A 25,145-nucleotide genomic window follows, 5' to 3' on the forward strand; every position below is an offset into this window, starting at 1 on the left:
GTCACTGTCACGTCACGTTTCCTTGAGCACTATAGGGAACACTTTGAGAGAATTTACTTAAAATTTGGCACAAACATTTATTTGGACAGAAGGATGAAGTGATAAGATTCTTGGGAGTGAAAGGTCAAAGGTCAAGGCCACTGCTACCTCACTTAGCGATATGTCAGGAACACTTTGAGGCACTTTATTGTAATTTGGCACAAACATTCATTTGGACACAAGGATGAACTGACAAGAGTTTTGGGCTGAAAGGTCAAAGGTCAGGGTCACTGTGCTTTCCCATCCGCCCTCATTCTCATGAACGTAATGTCTCAAGGAACGCCCAAACATTTCCATTGACTCAAGAATGAATAGATGAGATTGTGGGGGTTAAAGGTCAAAGGTGAAGGTCACTTTGTTCTCACGACTGTCATATTATTTTGAATATGATATCTCAGGAAGACCTCGATAGATTTTCTTTAAATTTAGCACATTCATTAAAAGATTAAAGATGAAATAAAAGCGTTTTAAATCAAAAACATTAAAAGCCTCATTTTATTTTGGTAGACCACCAAGTACTGATCCGCAAATGAGATTGAGAAGAATCAAAGCCTTTAAAGATCAAACCAGACGTCTCAATACCATTCAGCAGATTTCAGCGTCTTCAAGTGCTTCACGCATTTTTATTTTCATGAATAATATCAATAAATCTGTGGTGAATAAAAAAATCTCTGCTCAGCAGGATTCAGTCTAAAGTGTCTCGGCCTCTTGTGGTCTCAATTCACATCGTCGTAGTCCTCTTCGCTCTGGTCATCCTTTTCACATCCGATGTCATCGTAGTCCTCTGTGGACACGTTGTCTGTCGCTGAATCCTCGGCCTCCACCTTCACATAGTCAGGCTGCTCATCCGTACTCTGCTCATAGTCGTGATCCTCAGCCAGGTTCTCGTAGCTCTGGCCCACGGAAACCCCCAATTTCATGTCCAGATCTGGATCGTCGTAGGGTGGCAGAGGACGGAGGATCTCTGTCTCATCGTCCACCTTCACATAGTCAGGCTGCTCATCCGTACTCTGCTCATAGTCGTGATCCTCAGCCAGGTTCTCGTAGCTCTGGCCCACGGAAACCCCCAATTTCATGTCTGGATCTGGATCGTCGTAGGGTGGCAGAGGACGGAGGATCTCTGTCTTATTTTCCTCCTTCACATGGTTGGACTGTTGGTCTGTGGTCTCCTCGTAGTCGTGATCCTCAGCCAGGTTCTCGTAACTTTGGGCCGCTGAAATAACAAATTGTTCAACTGTTGATAAACTGGATGACCACGAATACCACAACTGTTTCTCAGAATATTATAGGATTACAATATCTGCCACCAAAGCTTCTTGCAAGAGGACAATAATATTTCTCGGCAAGACGTGAACGATCAGTTAAGAGAAACAATACCACATGGGGGCTGTGTGGTGTCTCCATAATTTCCTCATTCTCATTTCACACATCTATGATACACTTTGGTTAATGAGTTATATGTTTCATTTGTTCGAAAATCTTAGATGCCCACGATGCTTTTTCAAAGCAAAATTTTTGTTTTTTTAGTTTCAAGAACTCTATTCGTGATGGAAACCTATTGTCTGACTGAAATAACTGTTGATTTAAGTTGATAAAGCAATTAAACACAAGTACATAATGTCCTTGAAGTGATACGGGTACAAAGAGGCGCCACACCTAAAGTAAAGAAGAAACAATTCAAACTGAGAAATGAAAGGCAAATCTGTCTGTTCGTCAGAAAGACTGATCAGTTGTTGATTCAGCTTAATATCTTGAGTTTATTGAACTTGTGTTGACAGCTGATTTTGCATTATAAATGTTATTTCAATTCATTTTCAATGAATTTCTGCTCATAAAAAGTGCAGGAAAAGCAGACTGTCACTCCTTTACAGGCTCCACAGTTTGTGGTAGAGCTGCAGTTATGCAGCCAACCATTTATTCGTTATGGCCCGATCTGCAAAACTTATTGGCACTTTTCTTGTTCTGGTCTGACCACTGACAGAACAGATAACATCTGAACTTTTGACAAAACTGGATTTGATGAAGTTTGGGTTCAGAAACCTCAGCTTGGATTAGAATTTGTGGTTTTTCTGTTGGATCTGAGTCTTGAGGTTTTGCAAAAGAAAAAGATCACAGAGGGAGATTTTTCATTGTTCTTATACAGTCTAATTTCCATCATGTTAGTTTGGCTTCCACAAATATAAATAATATATTGTTGCCCTCAAGTTTGGGGTTATTGTCAAACATCAGATCATCAGAGGGTTTGATTCAGTTCTTGTGCTAAATGGTGTGAAAGTGAGTGGGCGATCGAGGTATCTTTAGAAGAAGAGAAGGAGCCTTGCCTGATGTGATAAACTGTGTCCGAGGGGGGAGAGGAGGAGTTTCACAGCTTGTCTGCTGGTATTTGTTGCTCCTGGAAGAGAAATGTTGAAGTGAGAGTTTTTGGGTAACATGAGAGGAAGCTGTTTTTTCATTGTGAAAATACAATCAGCTTTTTAGCTTAGCGACTATAAGGTATGCAAATGTGAATTAGCTCAAGACAATTCTAGTTCAATACACTAGCTTAATACATTAATAATAATTAATTATTATTAATTGTACATGGTTCCTTTAAGACAAGAAAGCAGGGGAATTAGTGAGCCTGGTTTTCGCTTTGTTTAGATAAAAAAAAAAAAAAAAATATTAAATAATAATTTTAACTACAACTGTTTCTAGACTCATAAAGTGATGATTATGATTAAATATTAACTGTATTACTCTGGGTTCAGATATGTGGGGTGAGAGGGGAAGAAAGGAAAAGGAGTTATTTTAGCTTAGCCATTATCCATCATCAAACTCTCAACAAGAAACGGAAGAAGCCAAGTTTATTTAAATTGAGAATTGAAGCACACTACGATCCAACTGAGAAATACATGAAGAAATATATTGTATATTTGTGTATTACTCGGTTTTGATGTCCGATCTCTGAAGCTGTAAAAGTCGGAGATTGCCTGTAAAAACAAAAGAGAACATGTTAATTTAAGCTGAATTTTTTTTTTTTTTTAAATAGCTCACAAAATTAAGAATTGGTGTCAAAAATTAGAGTATTGTGTGACTGGACTGCTGTTATTTCAGTGAGTTCATCAGCAGCTCAGCAGGACTGGAATATATTGTTTAAATGAGGACAAAAAATGAAAATGAATCTAACAAGGATTATTATTTAAAACCATATTATCAGGGGCTTTGTTTACCTGAAGCGAAAGTACGTCAAAATCATGAAAACATAAAATTATAATCCTTGACGAAGCACATTTAATGAATTTTTAACATACAATAGTCACGTAGTCTATGTACAATCTCCTTTGATCTCCACATATGCTACTTATGATTAGTGTTTGTGTTATGTTCCCTGTATTTGGTCTTTGTTTTATCCACACACTCTAAACCAGCACGAAGCCTCACTCTGCAGCTCACTTTGCCCACAGGGATCATTAAAGTTTCATCTAAGCTAATCAAATCCAGAGGGTGCCACTATTAATAGCAATTCATACAATTATAATAGTTTTTTTTTTTTCTGCTTTGCCACGAGCTCCTCGGAGCAATGCTTTGATAGTGACATTGGAAACAAGTGGAAACAAGCATGTGTAGTTTTTTTAGGTTGAGAAAAAGGGGTAGTTATTGATGTTGAAAATGAAACCAGTGCCTACTGCTCACCATGTTTGACTCTTTTACATGAAATGCAGTTTTGCTGGTTCTAGTTCTGATCCCGTGTATCACTGCTGGTTTCTGCTTTATGCTGCTGATCTTCTGCTGGCTGATGGCACCGACGTGTTTCCGTGCTGCATATAAACAGCTACGACACGATCCATTGTTGAAACATTCAAAAATAGCTATAATTCACTTTGTCTGAAAGGAAAAAGGCTTCCGAGACATCGATGGATCAGAGTCTGAAGTCAAATTTTCTGCATTATGAGTTCTCTTTATTTTTCAACCTACATGAAAACGTGTAACTTTCATGCCTGGCAAGCGCAAAGCGTGGCTATCTGATGTTTTGCTGTGGCGGACCGACGTGTCTATTTCAAGCTTTTCCCTGATACCGAGCGGCATTTTTTACTTTGGTGATGTTTTCAGTGCTGAACTTTGACTTGTAATGATGCATCCTTAAACTGGACTATTGCACATTTTACTAAAGAAAAATAATCAGAATATTCCCTTCACAATTATGATTGTTTTTTTTAAAAGTTTCATTGGAAGATAATTTCCACCAACGTATGAGGATTATGATATTTCATCAACACGTATGGTCCCAATACACTTCACAGAAAAGGAATACGCCATAATAAAATATAAATATCAAGAAAAATTTTTTGACTCATCAGAAAAGTGGTTGCACCAGAGTGAGGGATTCCCCTTTTCAGGACAAACAGACACAAACAGAGGAACAACAATAATAATGGTTTTACTGCTTAATGCAGACCAAACTAAATTATTTCCCCCTACCCCGTGGTCATACTTGTTCATGTTATGATTTAGGTGAAATAACCCTTTAAACCTGTAGTTGTTAGATTACATTTTGGCTGATAGATCGAGATTTGATTCACTTGTGTTTTTTTCCATTTCCTCTATCTCAATGACTTATTAGGTCAACTGTACTCCTCTAGACATGTCACCTTCATGCCGCATCAGTCAGCTCAGTGGGTTTAAATTAACCAGAGGGGAAAGTCCTCCTGCCCTCCTATTTTTAATTTTTAAAAAAAATGTGCACCATAAAAAAAGCAGTGGCGAAAGAAATATATTTTAGTCGCGATACCACCATGTATTTACATTAAAAATTATTCTTAATAGAGCAAAAGTAAAAGTACAACCGATGCAAATTTGCCATTTTGGTATGGTATATTTAAATTTGTATTGATAATCTTAATCTGTAAATGCATCAGTATCTAAAGCTGTCGAACAAGTGTGATAAAGTGGAGAATTTAGAGTATATAAATATTGTACTATATATGTATACTTTATTACTGTCCACATGTAGGGAAGAAGTACTGGAAAGAGTACTGTATTTTGAATATTTTATTATAATTCTGTGTATTGTTTACTTTGCATTTCATTGCACATCCTGTGTTTTGCCTGTTTTTGATTGACTGCTTAAATGCACAAAATACTTTCGTTTCTGTTCTAGCTTTTATTCAAATGACACCTGTCATATCTGAACTGAGTCTTAAATGTATTTTTCAACACTTATTGTCGAGAAAAAATTATAGAAGATGACCTAAATGTTGAAAATAAATTCGCAATTCCTACTTTACAAACCCATCCTTTTAAAAATGTAAATCCTCATTATATTACAACATTTTATGGACATTTTATTTCTATATATAATGGTCTAAAGAAATATCCTCACTGCCTGGCATGTGCCAGTCTGTACAAGAAGCTAAAAGGAAAACACTGTCGGAAACTCTCTGAAGATCTTTGACCGTTAAACATTCATCTCAGTAGTTTTGACAAAAAGAAAAGTAGAAATGTTGCGCAGGAACAGGAAGAGAGAAGAGAGAAGAGAACATTTCTACTGTCCAGTAACTCCTGGTTCGACCTACCTCGTCTGGATATACATTTGTTGATGAGAATGAAGATGAGGCTGATGATCCCAGACACAAAAATCATCCCCACTATCACCCATAACCAGATGTATTTCCGTAAAAGACTCATGGGCTCTCTTGATTGCAGCACAAAAAAAAAGAAAGAAAAACAAGAAATCCAATTAAAGTCTGACTTCACAACTTGAGCACATCTGAGCCACTGCTTTTCAGCATACACAGCTGTGGATCGGAAAGAGGACCACTCACCACTTCCTCTTTTTCTGCGTTGACTAATTCTTATGGTTATTTTGGTGTTTAGATTCGCATTTTGAGAATCTTAACACGCCTCTTGGTAACCTGTGTTCTTGTGAGGAAGTTGACCTCCTACTCTGCCAATGATAGAAATTTGACTGTCTTCATTTAATTTCTGTCAAATTAATTGTTTATTTCGGCTAGAAAAGACATATTTCTGTACCTTTATCTCTGTCAGCAGAATGATATAAACGTTCTTTATTCTGTTTATCTTTATGTCCCACATCCTCTCTTCTGTAACATCTTCCTGTCAACTTCCAAATACCAATATTGCTGATTCAGCATGAAGCCTTGCAGGATATTGGAGTGTTTTTTTTGCACTTGAACACTCAGAAAACTCATACATTAAACTTTCTTCTGAAACAATTGACTCGCTTAGTTGATGTAAGGTAATTCTCTGACGTTAAATAAAAGTAGAGGCATATTAATGAAAAATATATAAAGTCCACACTTCAACTTCTAAATATTTTGAATATTTCTAACCTTTTCAGGAAACAGCTGACGGCTCTGAGGCTGAGTTAAAGCGAGGCGGTATGTGAAGTAAGTCAGCAAGTGAAAGACAAAAGTGGATGTCGAGATATGGAGTCATACTGCATTTTTGCATAACAACTACTAATTTTCTTAGCAAACTAAAAGAAAGTGAAGGCTGAGGCTGCACAGTCCCCTCCCCTTGTTATGCTCCAGCGGCCACAACATGTGGGTGTTTGTCTGGGAGTGTCAGATAAGCAAAACTAAATTTATACATGTGTGAACAAAGCGTTGAGAAATTTTTCAGGTTTCTTTGTGGGAAATGATTCTTCATTCTCAGGTTTTTTTTATCCGTTTTTTTTTTTTATCAGTTTTGACACAAAAACTGACACTCAGTGAAGTAAATTGCGTCTAACCCAGTTTAAACATTACATTCGACTGCAAGTGTCTCATATTTTCAGTTCCTCTTATTGTTGCATGTTTTGTTAATTTATCACTGCATAGTCTTTAGGGAATAGATGAGAAAGAAAGATTACCGTGCAGCTGCAAGTGCGTGATAATTATTTTTTTGTGTGTTATGTTAATAAATATTCTAGTTTTGCTTTAGAGAAAAATCAATGTTATCTATTTTTTGTGTTGAAAAGAAAAAAATATATATATTTGAATGCGTCTCTCTATTTTGCTTTTATTTTAAAAGATGACACCGGAAATCGCTTTACTAGCGCTATTTAACAATAACAGGAAATAGGATTTCCGCCTTCAAAATAAAAGCACACAAATGCTAAATCGTGTAAAAATGTCATCATAACGCTCGACTCGTCTCTATAAATGTTATAATTTCTCATTGTATTATTCCATATTCATTGTAATATCGGTACACGTTTCTACTCGAAACAAACGCCACCAAACGTTTAATTATTTATTTTTTTTATATTATTTTGAAAGTTTACCCGGAAGCCGACACTGTTTTTCCGTCGCCAGCTTTAAGCACTAGTTGTGATGTTAGCCTGTTTTCTTGGGACACTCCTAGCTCTTTACCCCACCGCCCTGGTAATAGCCTCAAGCCCCCCTCTCAGGAAACCATGGCCGAGGAGGCCTCGGGATCCCCTCTGCCGTCCCAACACGACGGTGAGTCCCGTCCCGTCCCGTCCCCCACCCCGCACCGTGTTGTCTGTGGCGTCTCGGGCGGCCGGGAGGTTGTCGGTTGTCCGGGAGCCCCCGAAACGAAGCGGGCCTCCGCATCCTTGTCAACACGAGCTAGTTAGCATCATCCGGAGGGGGGAGGGGGTGGGGTGGGGGGGGGGGGCGACGTGTCACTGGCTCCTTACAGAGTGTTTTAAAAACTCTCTCCGCGGCGGCGGCTCGGTTCTCCGTTTCTGGGACGTTTTGCTGAAGCTTGCGCGTAATCGCTCGTTACTATAACAACCGTGTCTGGGTTTGGCTCGTTAGCTTTCGGCTAGTCGCGACTAATTGGACGCACAGGTCGGCCCCGGCCTCCCTCCGGTAGCCCGGCCCGGCTCGGCTCGGCTCGGCCAGCCCTTTAACACGGCTCGTACGGGTCTTATCGGTCCGGTACTGTTGCGCTGTGTGCGGGGGGGGAGACTCTGCTGTGTCCCCTGCAGGAGGGCTTTTCCCTCTGGTTCCCAAACGGGGGTCCGGGGACCCTCCTGAGGTCCTACAGGGGAACGTATGCAGCAGCTTAAAGTGAGGTTTGATCTTTTGTGTTACTGGTGCAAGAAGGTCCTTCTTACTAATACTAATAATAATACTACTAATAATACTACTAGCACACTGAAAATACTACAGTATTAGTAAGTATTATCAGCCAAATGTACTTAAGGTGCTAAATGTAAACATACGCACTGTGTCAGTGTTTTACTATTGAATATAGCCATATAGTTATTTAAGATTAATATAACTTTAATTACTTTATGATAGTTGACTCTACAGTAATACATCATCTATTAGATCATCACGTGTGTCTTGCGAGAAACACGTATATCTAAAAAAACAACTTCAACCGTCTCATTCAAATTTAAAAGCGATGCCTTTTCCAGCTGATCCAAGAAGCTTTTTTTTTTTTTTTTTTTTTTTTTTTTATAAATAGTTAAATTAACCATAAGAAGTACAATTATTTCCTCAACCCATAGAGGAACATTTAATCATTCAGTTTATCATTAAAAAAAAAAAAAAAAATCAGCGATGTAGTGGATTGGAAGTCAAAAGTTGCATAAAATAAAAATACTCAAGTAAGAGTACAGTTACCTCTAATTTGTACACAGGTGCAGTACTGGAGTGAATGTATTTGTAGGGGGACCAAGTGGCCCACTTTATGTGGAGCTGTGCGGCGTTCGGCTCCCTCGTCCTGCGTCCCACATATTGAGACGACGTCCCACATTTTGACCGGCTCTAGTTTTCCACCCTGCAGGACGAACACTTTTCTAAAAATGTGGCTTTTGTCCAAAAGGCTGTGAAGAAATTAAACCGTCACACAGTAAGAACATTTAGTGTGAAAACTTAAACTTAAACTTAGTTTCAGTTTGCATTTAAAAAAAAAAATAAATAAATATATATATATATATATATATACATACACTCTTTGCCCCACATTTGGTTTGTTGAGATCTGGTCACTCTACTTGTGGGCTTTTATTTTGTAGGATAGTCGCAGCTTCCAGGTAGAAATTTCAGATTCGTCAAATTTCTACCCGTGTACGTTGGTGATATGAGAAGGCGTTGGACGTTTTTAGTGACAAATTATGTATTAAGCATAAAAGAAATATTATTTTGCTCATAAGCTTAATTTTTGCCGCTTAACGTGCAATTCTAAAAGCAGCACAGATCTTTTTCTACATGCAGGTTTGGTCCCAATTTAAATGTGCAGTGAAACACGAGAAAACTGCAAATTAAAGTGATTTTTATTTTTTTTTTTTTTTAAGTGACTTTTGCGAACATTAAAAAGCTCCCTAACCTTCGCAGTTCAGATCTGCTCCGAAAAGCGCTCTTAGTTTGTTAATCATTTTTCAGTGAGTGTGATGCATGTTTCAGTACACCGTGGTATCATCGCACAAACCTAAAACACGCAGGTTTTCTGAGCGCTTTCCCCCCAATCAATATTTGGAAATGGAGCCTCTTGTAGTAGTTTTAGCAGAATTTAACACAGCTTATCGGAGTAATTATATTTCTTTCAAGATTATTCTATAAATATCTTTATTTCTACGTCAGTTAAATAACTTTTAAGAAAGCTGCTGATTTGATTAAATCCCAGATCTTTATTGATGAAGTTCAACCTATCTGGAGAAACAGACTGATGGTGTTTAAATAGGTGTTGTTTTTTTTTTTACATTAGTTTTTCCAGTATATTTTTCCTGCAGTTATCTGTCTGTCAATTAATCAATTAAACTGACTGCTAATCTGTTGAAACTCTATAAAACTACTCCAAAATGTTCCTTTTTTTTTTAATCAGGTAATAACGCAGCAAGTGTGAGACTTATAGCATGCCTGAATATATTTGTTAAAAAAAAAAATGACCCATAATAGAATAAATACTCCAAGGTGAAGTCAGTTCTTGATGATATGAGACGTCAGCTGCTGGAAAAACAAAGTGAGACTGAGCTTCACTGAATTGGTGTCCAGCAGCCTGTCGGTTCGTCGCCGCCTTTGTTTACGTAGTGAGTCATGCGATCTTTGTGCCCTCCTGAATGATTGACGTTTTCACACCCGGGCAGACAGTCAGTTTTTTTTTTTTTTTTTTTTAAACCCTGGAAGTAAAGCGCATCACGTGTCTTCAGTTTAACGTTCGCCGTGTTTAAAGCCCACGAGGAGCCCGTGTGAATGTGCGGTTATGGAATCTGTGTTCAGCCGTCACATGACCGCCGGTGGAGTCGTGCCGGACCGCTCGTGCTCGTAAATGTTTCCACGAGTCCAAGTCTTTAAATAAGAGATGAAGGAAGTCAGGTGCAAACTCAGGTCAGTTTAGTCTTCAGGCTTCTGAAGTGACCGTATTGCTTGAAAGCTCCTGAAAGTCTAAACTACATCACAAAGTTATGGACTTAACAGACAAATGTCTGGGATATAAATGTTTATATTTTTATTTCTTTTATGACGAAAGAAACAGAAACGTTGAACAATACATGCAGCGTTTTCTCCTCAGTTGTCCATCAGAGTTTCCCAGAATGTGACATCTTTAGACCCAAATTTACTTTCCAACCTTAAATAGGAAAACAAGCTGGATTGTTAATTGCTGTCGATTGTTTTTCTTGCTGCAGAATTTATTTAACAGATTGTTGTGGATGGTTGCCTTTGATTTAATTCTTACATTGTTTTGTTTACTTCATGTAATCAGCAGCTCTATGTTGTTGTTGTTTTTTCCCCCCTCTTCATCATCATCATCATCATCATCATCATCATCATCCTCCTCCTCCAGAGGTGCTCCAGCAGCGGGTGGCGGCTCTGGAGCAGGAGAGGGCCGAGTTCATCAAACTCAAGCAGCAGCTGGAGGCCGAGTTCAACCAGAAGCGAGCCAAGCTCAAAGAGATGTACATGACCAAGGAAGGTACGGTTCACACAATCACGGAGCTGCACGTTAATGTCGCTTCCTCTGCTGGATAAATGATTGACAGCCCCCCCTCTTATCCCCCCCTTTCTCCAGAGGAGCTCAAGAGGCAGACCGTGGCGCTAGACGGGGCCCAGAGCGAGCTGGGGTCCATGCAGGCCCAGCTGGTTCAGGCCCAGGCCGAGATAGACACCATCAAGGAGGTGGCCACCGTGTCGGAGAACACCAAACAGGAAGCCATCGACCAGGTCCGCAGCCAGTGGCAGGAGGAGGTGGCCTCGCTGCAGGTCATCATGAAAGGTAAACCGGTCCTGAGATCAGGGAATCACTGTGGAAGAAGCTCCGAGTGGTTCACGATGTCGTCCAGACGAGGACAATTCGATCGTCGGTGCCACAGTGAAAAGTGTAAAAGTCACTTGAAGTGTTTTTAGTCTTTGTTTCTCTCCCTCCACAGATACAGTGTGTGAGTACGAGGTCCAGTTCCACCAGCGCCTGGACCAGGAGCGGGCCCAGTGGAACCAGTACCGCGAGGCAGTGGAGAGGGAGCTGGGCGACCTGAGGCGCCGGCTCACCGAGGGTCAGGAGGAGGAGAACCTGGAGGACGCCATGAAGAAGGTAGCCATCTTTCTTTTTGAAATATTTATAGTTGTAACGGGTCAGAATAGTTTTTTTTCTGTCTATAGAATGAAATGAAGCACATAAACAAGATGTGTCGTGTTTGTATACGTTTTCTAATGAAACCCCCTTTTAAAGGCCCAGGAGGACGCGGAGAAGCTGCGTTCGGTGGTGATGCCCATGGAGCACGAGATCGCAGCCCTGAAGGCCAAACTGAACACCGCCGAGGACCGGGTGAAGGAACTGGAGGCCTCCAAGGTTTGCTCTTCTAATTACAGACAGACATTCATCATTTAAAGTATCTTATATATATATTATGTATTTAGCACATAACAAGTTAACTTAACCGCAAAAAACCTTGTTCTGCTGCTAGTTATTACCACAGAAGAGTAAAAATCTCACCATTGAATCAGTCAACTTGCTGTTTCCGCTCCAGATTTGAGCTCGAAATCGATTTCAAAGCTCTGGTTTTCTTTCCTCCGCAGGTGAAGGAGCTCAATCACGTCCTGGAGGCGGAGAAGTCGTGTCGTACGGACCTGGAGATGTACGTGGCCGTGCTGAACACTCAGAAGTCCGTGCTGCAGGAGGACGCAGAGAAACTACGGAAAGAGCTTCACGAAGGTGCTTTTTCTTACAAAATCCCTTTTCGATGAATAGAGGGAAATACTTTGTGTGCATGATGTCAGATCCACAGCATTCGATGTCCACGTCTGCTCGGGTCGTAGCTCCGTTTCCAGTTTTCAGGACTTTTTAAGGTCTAAATTTACATTCAGATACAGTAAGTTCACCTCCGCCTCAACGTTCGCCCTCTCTCTCCCTCTCTCTCCCTCTTCCTCTTCCTCTCACTCTTCCTCTCCCTCTTCCTCTTCCTCTTCCTCTTCCCCTTCCTCTTCCTCTTCCTCTTCCTCTTCCCCTTCCTCTTCCTCTTCCTCTCTCAGTCTGCCACAAGCTGGAGTTGGAGCGGCAGCAGCACAACCAGCTGAAGCACACGTGGCAGCGAGCCAACGACCAGTTCCTGGAGTCGCAGCGCCTCCTCATGAGGGACATGCAGAGGATAGAGAGCGTGCTGTCGTCGGAGCAGCTCCGCCAGGTGGAGGAGATGAAGAAGAAGGACCAGGTACGGTTTAACCGGCACTGCTCGGCGGGACGACTTAGTTTGGCGCTTCTCTACAGCCTCGGGCTCAACTTATCTCAAACCTAAAACCGCCGATTCCTCATCTTTCGTTTTATCGCCGATGATGAAAGCCGTCGTTTTGTTCTGCACGTCCAACATCAAACTCACTTCGTCCCGGCCGGCGATTATTGATCGGCGTCTGCTCGGCGCTTCGCTCTTAATGTCGGTGCAGAGGCTGTGGCAGACTGATGACCTGCAGAGTTTCCGCTTCATCTCATCTTTATGTTTTAGAGGAGTTTCACTCGGAGGTTTTTTTTTTCACGGCTGCAAAGTCGTCTTTGCGCGTTTCTGCTGGAGGTTTTTACACTGCAAAAAAAAAAAATTCTGAAGAATTTGAAGAGATAATAGGTTAATGCGGGAAAAATGATCCGTCCACGCAGCAAACTTTTTAACTGACAAGAAATCTTAAAATCAGCAGAAATGATTCGACTCTTAAGCTACAAACCTGCCTGCCGTCTCCAGGGCGTGAACTGGACAAACCTTTGAAGGTGAAACCTCACATATAGTCGGATAGTAGAAATCAGTAAGAACGGAACCATTTTTTTTTTTTTTTTGTCTTTGTGAAGCGGAGATCTGAATAAAGTGTGAATTCACGAGATGGAATAAATAATTGAGCTTTTTCCTTCCTCTGCCATCCGAAGGAGGAGGATGAAAAGGAGCGTCTGAGCCAAGTGAAGGACCTGCAGGAGGAGGACGGGGGAGACAACACGGAGCCGCTGGAGGACTTATTCCTCGGGCTGAGCATGGAGGAGGTACGAGCACGGCGATGTAACCTGACCCAGAGAATAGTTATCGCGTTACTTCATATTATATTCTCTTTGAGTCACCGGATCTTCACCTTCACTGCTGTCCTTGTGTGCGTGTTGCGTTTCCGTGTTTTTTCTTCCTCAAAAGATTTATGTCTTTTAATATTGTTTTCCTTCGTCTCTTAGTAGCTTGGGTTTCATTCAAAGGGGCTTTTATGCTAAAAAGATGAATGGGAAAGAAAATTTTCAAGTTGGGGTTTAAAGTTATTCATAAGCCAAATATCACTCAGAAAAAGGCAGCAATTTAAAATTTCAGAAAATATGATTAGTGTTTGTTTGTAAGCAGATTTCTGCAGACAGCTGTTGGCGATGGAGGATGGCGTCGTCCGTAACTAGTAGCTATAAAACATGTCGCGCAATTAGTGCAACATACCAGTTTAATAAGAACATACAGCGTCTTCCCAGCATGTAGAAAAAAATAAAATAATTTTTGCTTCGTGTTTCTCTCATCTTCCACGTTAGCTAAATATAAAACTGTATGATTTGTGGTGTTTTTCTGTCATTATAGAAGCACGTCATTTACACTTTGCTCTCCCTCCTCCAGCGCCACGCCAACCACAGCGCCCACGGCTCCATGCACTCCTTAGACACCGAGTTGGTGGCCGGCGGCCCCGCGGACCCCTACAAGGACAACCTGCGGCGGGCTCAGTCGACGGACAGCCTGGGCTCCTCGCTGTCCGCCCAGCAGGGCCTCGGCGGCCACAACCACAAGGCCAAGTCGGCCAGCCAGCTGGAAGAGTCGGACTTCGGGCCCCTGGTGGGGGCCGACTGCGGGGCGGCGGACAGCAGCTTCGGCGAGACCTCGTCCATCAGCTCCATGAAGCTGACGCCGAGTCACTTCCTGCTGACGAAGGACCAGGAGAAAGCCATCAAAGCCATGACGCCCGAGCAGGAGGAGACGGCGTCGCTGCTGTCCAGCATCTCTCACGCGCCCGACACCGCGTACCTCCCGGCGTCGGGCTACCGGCTCGTCAGCGACAGCGAGTGGAACCTGCTGCAGCAGGAGGTGCGTCGCCGAGGAGTTTGAAACGGTCCGCTGAGGTTACACAAGGTTCAAAGTGATTCATGCTGATGACGGGACGTTAGATTTCCCAGCTGCAGGCAGGGTTGAAGTTTTTACTGCAGTTTTAAGGGTTATTACTTCCTGACTCTTCATCGCTCTTTTCCAAGGATTTCCCGCCATAAATGAGGTCTCGTCTTAACATTAGAGCAGCAGATGCTCAATCATGAAATGGATTTCACCGTAGTCCAATTTTGTGATTGTATTTTTTTCATATTTATTTCTTGGAGACAAAACAGTTTGAAGAAAAACGTAACGGCGTGCCGTTTTAACGGCAAAACGTCGGCGCGGTTCAGCGCGAGCGTCAGATCTTGTTTACGTGGTTCATAAGGTCTTAATGAGGTTGTTACTGTGTGCAGTGGCAGGGAAGAAAAATCCATCACCTGCAGCCGTTTCTCTTGTACACGGTTAGTCAGAGGAAAAGGAGCATATCGTGACGCCTCGGTAAAATTGGCCGTACGAGGGACGATCAAAATTGCCACGCACTCACAAAAACACGTGTAACTCGCGAGCCGATCATGATCAAGCAACAAAACTTTAAATGCTTCCTCATGAAGGTTACGGCTTCCTCCTGCTCCGTGCACGTCACCGTGCTGCTCACTGTTCACGCGCCACAGGAACAGTCTCGGAACTTATTGATTTGTATTTGCTGAGTTTTTTTGGATAGATTTTTACCTGAAAAGCAGATCAGCTCTTCTGCAGAAACAAGCAAGCAATTTAAAGTCAGAACTACCTCAGCGAGCTGTAATGAGATATGATGACGTCTTTGGTTTACAGACACACAGACAAAATAAGAGCTCATGCAGGTGTTTTTCTTTGGAAACAATTCCAAGTTTTAGTCTTAATTTTTGCAGATTACCTGCATGGTCATTTGGGTCCTCAGGCCAAGCTAAAAAAAAAAAAATGTATATAATTATCTTTAATTTATTGATAAATATCACAAGTAAGGTTTTATTTTCCACATATTTTTAGTTCGAAAAGTAAAATATTCTGAATTCTCTGTTAATGAAGATGCCATTTAGCCAATTTCAAAAGTCTTTCTCACGTCTTAAAGAAACCAACATATTGATTTATATTCTGCATTACATGATCACACAGTTACGTGTTTTTTGTTTTCTTTCTCGTTGGTCCGTTACCAGGTGAAAAACGCCGGCAGGAAGCTCGGCCGGCGGTGCGACATGTGCTCCAACTACGAGAAGCAGCTGCAGGCCATTCAGGGGCAGGAGGCCGAGACACGAGACCAGGTTCGTGTCTTCGCAGGAATGTTTGTTGACATCCAAGATACTTTTTGCTTTAACTGGACGACTGTTTTGTTCGTCTCGCTTTCTTCCAGGTGAAGAAGCTGCAGGTGATGCTGCGTCAGGCCAACGATCAACTGGAGAGAACGATGACCGAGAAACAGAATTTGGAAGATTCGGTCAAAATCGGCAACGAGGAAACCGCCGCTAAGGTCTGCGAATGAATGAATTTACGTCAAAGCAGCTGGAAATGAAATGATTATTTTGATATATCTAGTTTGGTGCTTCATGTGCAGCTGACGGCGTAGATTTAAAGACTTAAATTCTGCACATGTATAAAATCAGAATCATGGCTTCAGGAAAATGATTTATTTGCAGTGTAATTAGTTTTATTATTTAAGTTGCTTAAGGACTTTTTTTTAATGGTTTTTAAAAGTGTGACATTGTGAGCGCTGCCTCAGCAGCTACCTTAAGGGTTTGGAGGATGTACACATTTACATATTTGCAAATTAGCACCATTCAAAGTATGCCGAATCAGCTGTTAACAGTTCCTGTTTGCAACGTACCTACAGATCTACAGAGCGCTACCGCTGGATCATTGACTTTTAATATGTCCAAAAATGTGAATTAAACTTAAAAAGAAACGTCATTGATCCCGTAAGTCGAGTCAGATTTATTAATATGGGACATTTAACCACAACAGAGGTCGAACGCTCTTAACCAAACTGAATTAAAACAGTCAGATAGACTTTATTATATGAAGAAAGTTGCAATAAAAACAACTAAATTAAAATCGAAAGCTGCAAAAACCCACAATAAGTTAAATGGAGGTTAACGCGGGAACACCAGTGAAAATAAATTGTTTTTTAAACGCTGGTTTCGAGGTTGTTCCAGAGATAAGAGAATAGGATTGGAGGTCAGTCTTTCCCGACATTATTAAACTGTCGGTATCGGAGAAGAAAGACGGAAGCTGCTCCTGCTGCTGCCGAGTGTGATGAGTTGCTTCATCGTTAATAGTCTCTGACAAATCGACAACACGCCCAAAGATAATGTGTGATAATGGCCTCTTCTTCGTTCAGCCTCTGCTCCCGTGTGCAGCTCCGGCTCGCGGCGGATCGATCGGATCGCCGCGGAGCGCCGCACGCTTCAGTGCACTTTCTTCTCAGAGCTCCTTCAGTCGTGAAAAACGCAGCTCGGCTTCTGGCCCGCGACGTGAGAGGTGTTTTCTCAGGTTTAACAAACTTACAGCAGCAGGAAGGAGGAAACAAATCATGTTCGTTTTTGTTTTTTTAATCATCAGTCTGAAAGGATCCTGCAGTGCCGCGACATAAAGTGTCATAAATGTTCTGCATGACAGGCGCTGCCACTTTGACTAAACGGTGTGAAAATGCATTTTGTCAGCTCACAAATCGGAAGTTAATTTTAGACAGCTGGCACGAACACCGCGGTGTGTTTAGTTTCCTGTTTACCACACTGTTAAATGCTTTCTTTTTCTCTCTCTCTCTCCCTGTGTTTTAGGTGTCTGCCCTCATGCAGAGAGTCCAGGAGTCCGAGACGCTGCTCGGCACTCTGCAGCAGGCCTTCAGCGACGCTAAGACGAACACACAGGAGCAGATGGTGAGCCCGCCGAGTCCGAGTCTCCCGTAGCTTCTCCCGCTCACACGGTCTGATATCGGCTTTGAATTTCCTCCCAAATACAAGCATTTGCTGACACGACAGAGCTCGCAGTTAAAAGGTTTTTTCCACTCGTATGTTTAAAAGCCACCCAATGAAGCAGAAAGAAACGTACAGATTTGTTATGCTGTGCAGAAATTAGTCACAAAAGTAAAGTGCCAAATTTGAATTTATTTAGTGTAGGATCACGATGTCACATGGTCCAAACACACTTTACAAAACACAAATTAAGGAAGTGCAGGAAAGCAAAAAATATCACAATTAGCGGTGTTAGATAAAATGTCAATATTAAAGTAAAGTTGGTTGTAAACACTGAAATTTCCCATCATTTGTCTAAACATTCCCAAAGATACTTAAATTAAAATCATAACAGGTATCGATCAGATTATTTGTTATTGATTCACTTTCTGTTGGTCAGCTCATCAGGTTTGTTCCCACCGATTTTTTTTTCACGTCTCATTTAAACCTAAAACATCACTCGTGTCCCTTTTTCTTCCAAATACAAATGTTTGCTGGCGAGATTTGAGCTCTCATGCCGACACAATTTGTTCTTCCAAAAAAATAAAGTTCAAAATGATCCAGAATGTTCTCAACAGACGGTGCAACAAATGTACAGATTCATCCACCCTTCATCGCCGTCCAAAAAACTGGCATTTGCATTGCAAAGTACACTTCTGCGAGATTGTTGGCCAAAGCCTAAAAAAACAACAACAACAAAAAAACAGGAAGCATGTGAGACGAATGTGCCGCTGCGAGCTGAATCAGATCAGGCATCAAGAGTCTCTGCAAACTAACTCGTCTTCCAGGGACGAGAAAATAATCCTTTTTGTGCTCCGTGCGGCTTTGATCTGAGGAGGCACGAGTCTTAACGCTCTCAGAAGTTGCAGCCGGAAAAAATATCAGCTCCGCAGGCAGAATTAAAGCAGAAAGCGTACTGGCCGGTGAGTCAGCGTGTGGTGAAGTAAAGTGCTGCTGGTTTCATATGACGGGAAGCAAAAGAGGACTGGGGGTGGGTGGGGGGGGGGGGGGGGGACGTAGCAGAGTGACACACGATGAGACGGAGGGATTTATTTTGTTTGTTTGTTTCAGGTGGTGCTGGTGAAGTCGAGGGAGCAGGTGGCGGACGAGCTAAGCCGACTACAGAGAGACAACGAGAGCCTGCAGGGGAAACACAGGCTGCACGTGGAGCTGCAGCAGCAGGAGGACTTCCAGATGCCCAACGCCCTGCAAGTACGAGGAACCGCATCTTGAAAGACAATCTTAGTATCGACGCTGAAATGTGTCTTCGTTCGACCCGGGAACGTTTCGGTAGCGAAGAGTTTCGTCTGCGCGCTTTTTTTTTTTTTTCTTTTTTTTTTCTTCCTGATTTGGTCATTTTGTTTCTTTATTTTATTTCTTTCTTTCTTTTTTTTTTTTTAAATTTTGTGCTTCTATTTGATAAACTTTTGTAAACTGGTTTCCTTTTTTTTTTATCCGTTTTGTGTTTGTTGTTGTTGTTTCCTGCTTTGTTGATACAGCTTGCTGCGTTTTTAATCGTCACAAAAAAACAAACATGAATCCTTCTAATTATTTCGTAACTATTTCACATCGAGCGTCCATAGCGGGAGGAAGACGCGTTTCTTGTCTTCATCGAAAGGCCTCTGGTGTCGATGATGTGTTGTGCGATCGGGAGTCTGCACACGGGTGTTTTATTTTGAAAATTTAGCGGATGCTCTTTCCTCTGACTGACTTCCTGCCCGGGCGATCTGCTGTTCAGACTGCAGGCAAATCGGATTCGTTTCTCACATCAGATCTTTAAGGATTATGAAGTTGTTGCTTTTTTCAAGTGAGCAGATTGAATTCGACGTCTCCAAACATCACCAACTTCTCGCCATCCAAACAGTTGTGCTGTGAAGTCGCGGTGCCGAACTCCTCAAGTCGCTCCGGACGAACTCACCGACGGAGGAGAAATCACTTTGATAGCTCTGCTTCTTGAAAGCTTTGATTTTGCTCAATCTGAAAACGACGGCATCATTCAAACTTATCTGCTGAAATCTGATTGCAAATTGAAACCAGCTCCAAATGCGGTTTGGATCCGATTTGCAAAAATCTAATTTAATGTGGGGTTTTTTTGTGTCCAGACTTTTCAAAAATCAAAAAAATCCTCCTGATACGATCTGGATCTGGAAGACGAGAAACAGATTTTGGGCCGACTATCAAATTGGTCCAGATTTAAATACAATTTTTTTTTGCCAGTTTTCAAATATTTTGATATAATCTGCCTCCGAGTGCCACTGGACGATCTCTACATTTAGAAACTGTAACAGCCTGAGCAGCGCCGTCCCCATTCGTCCAGTGGTTCAACCGTAAAGCCTTTGTGCTCATATTCAGTGATTTAATATCAGCTGAAAATATCTGCTGGACATATATCTTGTTTTACAACCGTGTGCTGTCCTCCCCTCAAATACACTTCTCCTCCCACACGGGTACGCTCGGCCTCTTGCTGGATTACGCTTCGGCGGTATAAAAAAAAAAGAAAAAAGAGTGGGCTCGTATTTTAGTGGAGGCGCAGTAGCAGCAATGATCTGGTGACATTTTGAACATGTTGGTTGCGAAACAAACCGCACGCAACATAATTTAAATCTGCTCTGTGTGAGCCAGACCTCCTCCAGTTGTAGTGGGTTCATCCTTATTCAGTTACTGTACCAAGTAATCATATTTAGTTTTAATTTCAACATTTATCATCCGGATACTAAAGATCGACGCACTTGGATGTTGCCCAGATTTCAAAGTGAGGCCTCTATATTCTTATATCCGTCCTTCCTGACTTCGCAGCGACTCCTCGTTAGTTTCAAAGTTGCTTCGTTAAAACATCAGGAATGTCGATACCTTGTAAAAAAAAAAAAAAAAAAAAAAAAAAAAGGGAAACATCTGTAGCACCATGCAGTCAAAACCCTTTAACTGGGCGGGGGCGGGAGTGCAACCTGATGGTTGAGTGGTTTAAGGGGCCGACCACATCAGCTGGGTTTGACTCCTGGACCTCTGCTGGCTTTGATTCTCCTGCTCTGTCTCCCACATTTCCTGTCTTATCTGTTTAGTAACTATCCAATGACAAAATAAAATTCCCCCCCAAAAAAAGCCCCCCCCCCCCAAGACCAAAACCATTTTTTTATTCCAGGCTGTAAACACGTTTATTTCAGCTGTAAAGTCGGACAGCCTCAAGTGGCCGTCGGAGGAACTGCAGTTTTAGGCTTTTGTGGCGTCATAATCGTAAACTTCTCCTGCATTCGTTTTTCCTTTATCGCCTCGCTCTTCATCTCGACCAAACTATACGTTGCTGATGGCCTGACGTTGGTTTGCGTGTAACGTGGTGTGACTCCCCCCTCAGGAGCTGCAGGGCCTGGTGTTGCGGCTGCGCGAGGACACGGTGGCGTTGCGGACGTCGGCCGATCACATGGAGGAGAAGCTGAAGGCCGAGATCCTGTTCCTGAAGGAGCAGATCCAGGCGGAGCAGTGCCTGAAGGAAAACCTGGAGGACACCCTGCAGCTGGAGATCGAGAGCTGCAAGGAGGAAATAGGTGAGAACAAAAAAGATATATATATATATATATATATATATATATATATTTTTTTTTTTTTATATATATCTATATATAAATATATAAAAATACCTCATTCTTTATTTTCTGGACTTTTTTTTTTTTTTTTTTTTTTTAATTCTCGACTGTTTCTGCTTTTGTTTCTCCTTCATTGATCACTGTCTGTTCAGACATCTTGGAAGGTATGACAACACTATCAACGAGCTCACTTCAACCACCTGTGTGTGTGTGTGTGTGTGTGTGTGTGTGTGTGTGTGTGTGTGTGTGTGTGTGTGTGTGTGTGTGTGTGTGTGTGTGTGTGTGTGTTAACGGCCCAGCTGTCAGACTAATGCGTGTTTTTTTAACTGCCTTGAACAGCTGGTAGATTAACTCTCCTCGCCGTATGTCGTCCTCCCCAACAGACGGGTTATATAACATGTTTAGATGCGACATCGTGGATGTTTGAATCTCCACACTGACGAGTAACACGGCTGAGAACGGCGTTCGATAGCATTTTATCGAATCTAAATCCAGTTTTGAATCCACTTATTGAATCCGAATCCTTTGTCAAATCTTTGCTGAAAAAGCATCACGTCACATATTTTAAGCCCAAAGCCGGGTAAAAAGTCACAAATGCATCTTTTTCTCGCCGACTAAAAGGGCGAGATTTCTTCCAAAATTGATCATGTTTACGGAGGAAACAAAGCTTTGTAGAAATGCTGTCGTACTACTTTCATACAGATGGTGGCAGTATTGTGGCGTTTCATCGTTTTCATGCCTCCATGCCATAGACCGAGTCTTAAAAGTGAAGCCTCTGTAAAAGTGCAATATCACCGAGGGCCACTAGGGGTCGGCTCCATAAAGCGTTTGGCTCCAATAGACTCCAATTCTAAGTTCTCTCATGAAATACAAAGTCAATACATTTTTCCCACCAGTCATAATAGTGTGTTAAGTTAAACTCGCTCCTTCTGAAAATAATTCTCGCATTAATTACATATTAGGCCTCAAAGAGAGGGATGATTGGGGGGGGGGGTCTGGTTTGATTGACAGGCCATGTAATGTTAGAGCTTTTTCTTTGTGAGATACTGAATTAAAGATTTGATAAGGGATTCGTTGGTCACAGAATAATGAATCTGGATGTTTTACCATCCTGGAAGCGGCTATCAGAACCCGTCCCTGTTGGTTACACTATTAAAACTGAATGTGTGTGTGATTTGATGCCTTTTGCACTCAAAACCTAAACCTCAAATTTGCTGTTGTTTGTCAAAAGAACTGCACACCCTCATCGGGAGCTTCAGCTTTCTGGTAGCTTACTTACCCAGCGTGTGATGAGAAATTTGGTGTCCAAATATTTTCTGTTTTTGGTTGAGCAACGTGGCTTTAACAGGGCGCTGCAACACAAAGTTATTTTCCTTATTGTTTTTATGTGCAAGCTTCATTTTCAATATATTTTAATTATTTGTTTATCACATAAAATGTGAAAATGCAGAAGAAAGCCTTGGTAATGTTTTTGAATGAAACATTTAATTTAAAATTAAAGAAAACTCATGAAATATAAGTTTTCCACACATTATTTTCTGTTGTATAATTATAAATTATAATAACTTTCTGTTAAATGACTGATAGACTCAAAATAAATAAGTGAATAAAAGATCTTATTTTGGTAGTGAGGTCAGACTGTTTACTCTCTCGGGAGGTTTAAGACCTTTTTCTTTTCTTTTCTTTTTTTTTTTTAAAGTACACTATTAAAACCATAAAAGTTTATCTTAAAATTTTAGTATCCTGACTTGATTGATGACTTTGGTTTAAAGTGACATATGAGCCAGTGTTTTGTGTTTATAATGTTTAGTTTTTTCTGTGGTTCAGTGCATAAATGAGCTTTTAGGGACTTTTGTGTTGATCTCTGACTGTTTTGTTTTGTCAAACACACACAGAATCTCCCAGTAAAGCGGCTTTGTTGCATTATTCATAACTTTCGAGACACCACATCTTTATTCCAGTCAGAATATCCGGGCTTTGAGATTTTAATGCGATCCTCTAATGATGTCTTCTTCCCGCAGCGTCTTTCTCCAGTCTGAAGACGGAGCTGGAGCGAATAAAGGCGGAGAAGGATCAGGTACATCCTCTGAGAAATCCTCCAGTGTTACATCTCAGTCAGAGTCAGATTCAAATACTCAATATTTTTAAAATTACATAACATGAACCAGTGCATGGCCCTTTTTTTTTTTTTTTTTTCTTTTGATGTACTTCCTGCTGATTTTAATCCTCTGAAAAGACATTGTGTGGCCAGTGAAGGTCATGCTCTTTCACCGGATTATTAAAGCTGCACTAATCAATATTAGGATCAAATGACGGTAATATAAAAAGGGGTCACGTGTAGAGGTGAACCCACAGAGAAACGACTCTTTGTCTAGGTTTACGTATCGCTCTCCAACACTCTCCTCGGCCTCGTTTCCAACCGCAGGAAGCAGCTGTGGAAAAACACCCAGTAGTTTCCTCTACGACGAAGAGTTCAATTCAGATTTTACACTCTTGTCAATCATCTCGCTGACGGGTGTATCATTGCATGACTCCCTAGATTGCATTAAAATTCTTATCATGAATTACAAATTTAACTGTGGACTTTCAAAAATGCCAGACCGTAAACGTAGCGCATCAGGCTCTCTACACCGTTAAGTTATGTCAGAATAAAACTAGACTCCCTCCCCTGCCTTCAGCTGTAAACTGAATGGTGTGTTAGCGGTATTAATATTCACGTGAGTGTGTGTCACCTCCTTTCCTTTTTTTTTTGTAGCTGCAGAGAAGTCTAGCCGAGAAGACGGAGACACTGGAGAGCATCCAGTGCCTGAGGGTCGTCCTGGAGCAGCAGCTCAAAGAGCTCACCGCTGCAAAGGTCTGTGACGCAGATTCATAAAAGCTCCTCTACTAGACGTGATCAATAACATCATCATATCTAACTCGCATTCAATCCATCTAATAAATCTCAACCTCAGTGTGTCGTGTCAGCAGTTCAGCGGACGCTTTTAATGTCGTGAGAGATGCAGCTAATTTAAACTTGATAGTACGTTTGAATACACTGAGCACGAGCTTCTTTCCAGGCAAGAGACAACTTCTAGTGTATGTGAATATTTTACAGCATTTTTAAACACGACACCGTTTCATTCAGCCCCATTTTTTTTTTTTTTATTATTATTATTCAGCAAATGTGAAGTATTTTATTTCACTTCTTTGTGACTGCAATTTTTATTGCGATTTATTGGCTCCATTTAGCCCCTTTTAGCCTGTCAAAACAAATCAGCGATTTTGTGTGTCCGACTGCAGATTGCACTAGAGAGTCAGGCCCTGGATGAGCGAGACAAAGCCCAGCGGCTGCAGACGGAGCTGGACGTCAGCGAGCAGGTCCAGAAGGACTTCGTCAAACTTTCTCAGACGCTTCAGGTGAGCGGGAATTATTTTATCTGTTAGTTTGTAAAGTTGTCTGCACGTGATCGGCGCGCATGTTGTTGTTAACAATAAACTGTAGATAAATTCATCTGGTTTTGTTTTATATAACAAATGCCTGGCCAATTCTGGATTTTTGGGGCTAATATTGATAGTAAAAAAAAAAAAAATCTGATATAATAAATATATGTTAAGAGGACTTAAATCAATCAATCACTTTATAGTTCTGTTCTTGGAACTATGAAAAAGTTCCAACTATGGAAAACCTGAAGTCAGCGCTAAAAAATAATCTCTTTCAACAGAACTTCTGAGAAGTTAAACGAGCCTCAGTTCTGCAAAAATAAATGGTGACTTCCTCCTCCTGTTCTTAGAACTATAAAAAAATTTACTCCAGGTTGAAAGCGCCTATTATATAGACCAAACAATGAGCTGATTAACAGTGTAAATAATCATCAGATTCATGAGTAATAGTGCTGTTTGTGTACCCTACTTGTTATTAGACTGGAAAGGTCACAGAGATTTTGATTTATATCTTTGTCTGCACTTAATATCTGAAACATATTGCGAAATTTTAGCTGTAAACTGAAGGAGGAAACCTCTCGGCTTCAATCGTAGATCAGACATTTTTGCCGGAGGTGTGGATTCGGCCCTCAGGCTGCTGTTTGTCTACTGC

General features: G+C 41.4%; 2 protein-coding genes across 5 annotated transcripts in view; one reads left to right on the top strand and one right to left on the bottom strand.

Moving 5' to 3' along the window:
* On the bottom strand, positions 1–7,603 carry LOC138196131 (uncharacterized). 3 transcript variants are annotated; one of them, XM_069145895.1, is made up of 5 exons: positions 7,517–7,603; positions 5,592–5,710; positions 2,963–3,008; positions 2,361–2,431; positions 1–1,252 (listed from the first exon to the last, which is right to left on the bottom strand). In XM_069145895.1, the coding sequence occupies exons 2-5, from the start codon at positions 5,701–5,703 to the stop codon at positions 756–758; spliced, it is 726 nt and encodes a 241-aa protein (XP_069001996.1). In that variant the 5' UTR covers positions 5,704–5,710; positions 7,517–7,603; the 3' UTR covers positions 1–755. The 3 variants fall into 3 exon arrangements, with proteins under 3 accessions (XP_069001996.1, XP_069001994.1, XP_069001995.1); XM_069145893.1 differs by lacking the exon at positions 7,517–7,603 and adding an exon at positions 6,369–6,447 and having other exon boundaries at positions 2–1,252; XM_069145894.1 differs by lacking the exon at positions 7,517–7,603 and adding an exon at positions 5,841–6,187 and having other exon boundaries at positions 2–1,252.
* The window catches only part of rabep1 (rabaptin, RAB GTPase binding effector protein 1), a 21,768-nt gene continuing 3,960 nt past the window's right edge, over positions 7,338–25,145 (top strand). Inside the window, exons 1-18 of one of the 2 annotated variants that reach the window (XM_069145891.1) lie at positions 7,338–7,481; positions 10,779–10,907; positions 11,004–11,207; positions 11,362–11,522; positions 11,661–11,780; positions 12,008–12,143; positions 12,461–12,639; positions 13,338–13,448; positions 14,047–14,508; positions 15,702–15,806; positions 15,896–16,012; positions 17,319–17,417; positions 18,564–18,704; positions 20,842–21,031; positions 21,223–21,234; positions 23,092–23,147; positions 23,826–23,924; positions 24,353–24,469. In XM_069145891.1, coding sequence (XP_069001992.1) covers positions 7,436–7,481; positions 10,779–10,907; positions 11,004–11,207; positions 11,362–11,522; positions 11,661–11,780; positions 12,008–12,143; positions 12,461–12,639; positions 13,338–13,448; positions 14,047–14,508; positions 15,702–15,806; positions 15,896–16,012; positions 17,319–17,417; positions 18,564–18,704; positions 20,842–21,031; positions 21,223–21,234; positions 23,092–23,147; positions 23,826–23,924; positions 24,353–24,469 — 2,484 coding nt within the window. In that variant the 5' untranslated portion in view covers positions 7,338–7,435. The remainder of the gene's footprint in view (positions 7,482–10,778; positions 10,908–11,003; positions 11,208–11,361; positions 11,523–11,660; positions 11,781–12,007; positions 12,144–12,460; positions 12,640–13,337; positions 13,449–14,046; positions 14,509–15,701; positions 15,807–15,895; positions 16,013–17,318; positions 17,418–18,563; positions 18,705–20,841; positions 21,032–21,222; positions 21,235–23,091; positions 23,148–23,825; positions 23,925–24,352; positions 24,470–25,145) is intronic. The other variant, XM_069145892.1, reaches the window with a different exon arrangement.

The sequence above is a fragment of the Embiotoca jacksoni genome, unplaced genomic scaffold, assembly GCF_022577435.1.
Source record: "Embiotoca jacksoni isolate LCO1_2020_lvr unplaced genomic scaffold, fEmbJac1.0.p SCAF_13, whole genome shotgun sequence".
NCBI lineage: Eukaryota > Metazoa > Chordata > Actinopteri > Embiotocidae > Embiotoca > Embiotoca jacksoni.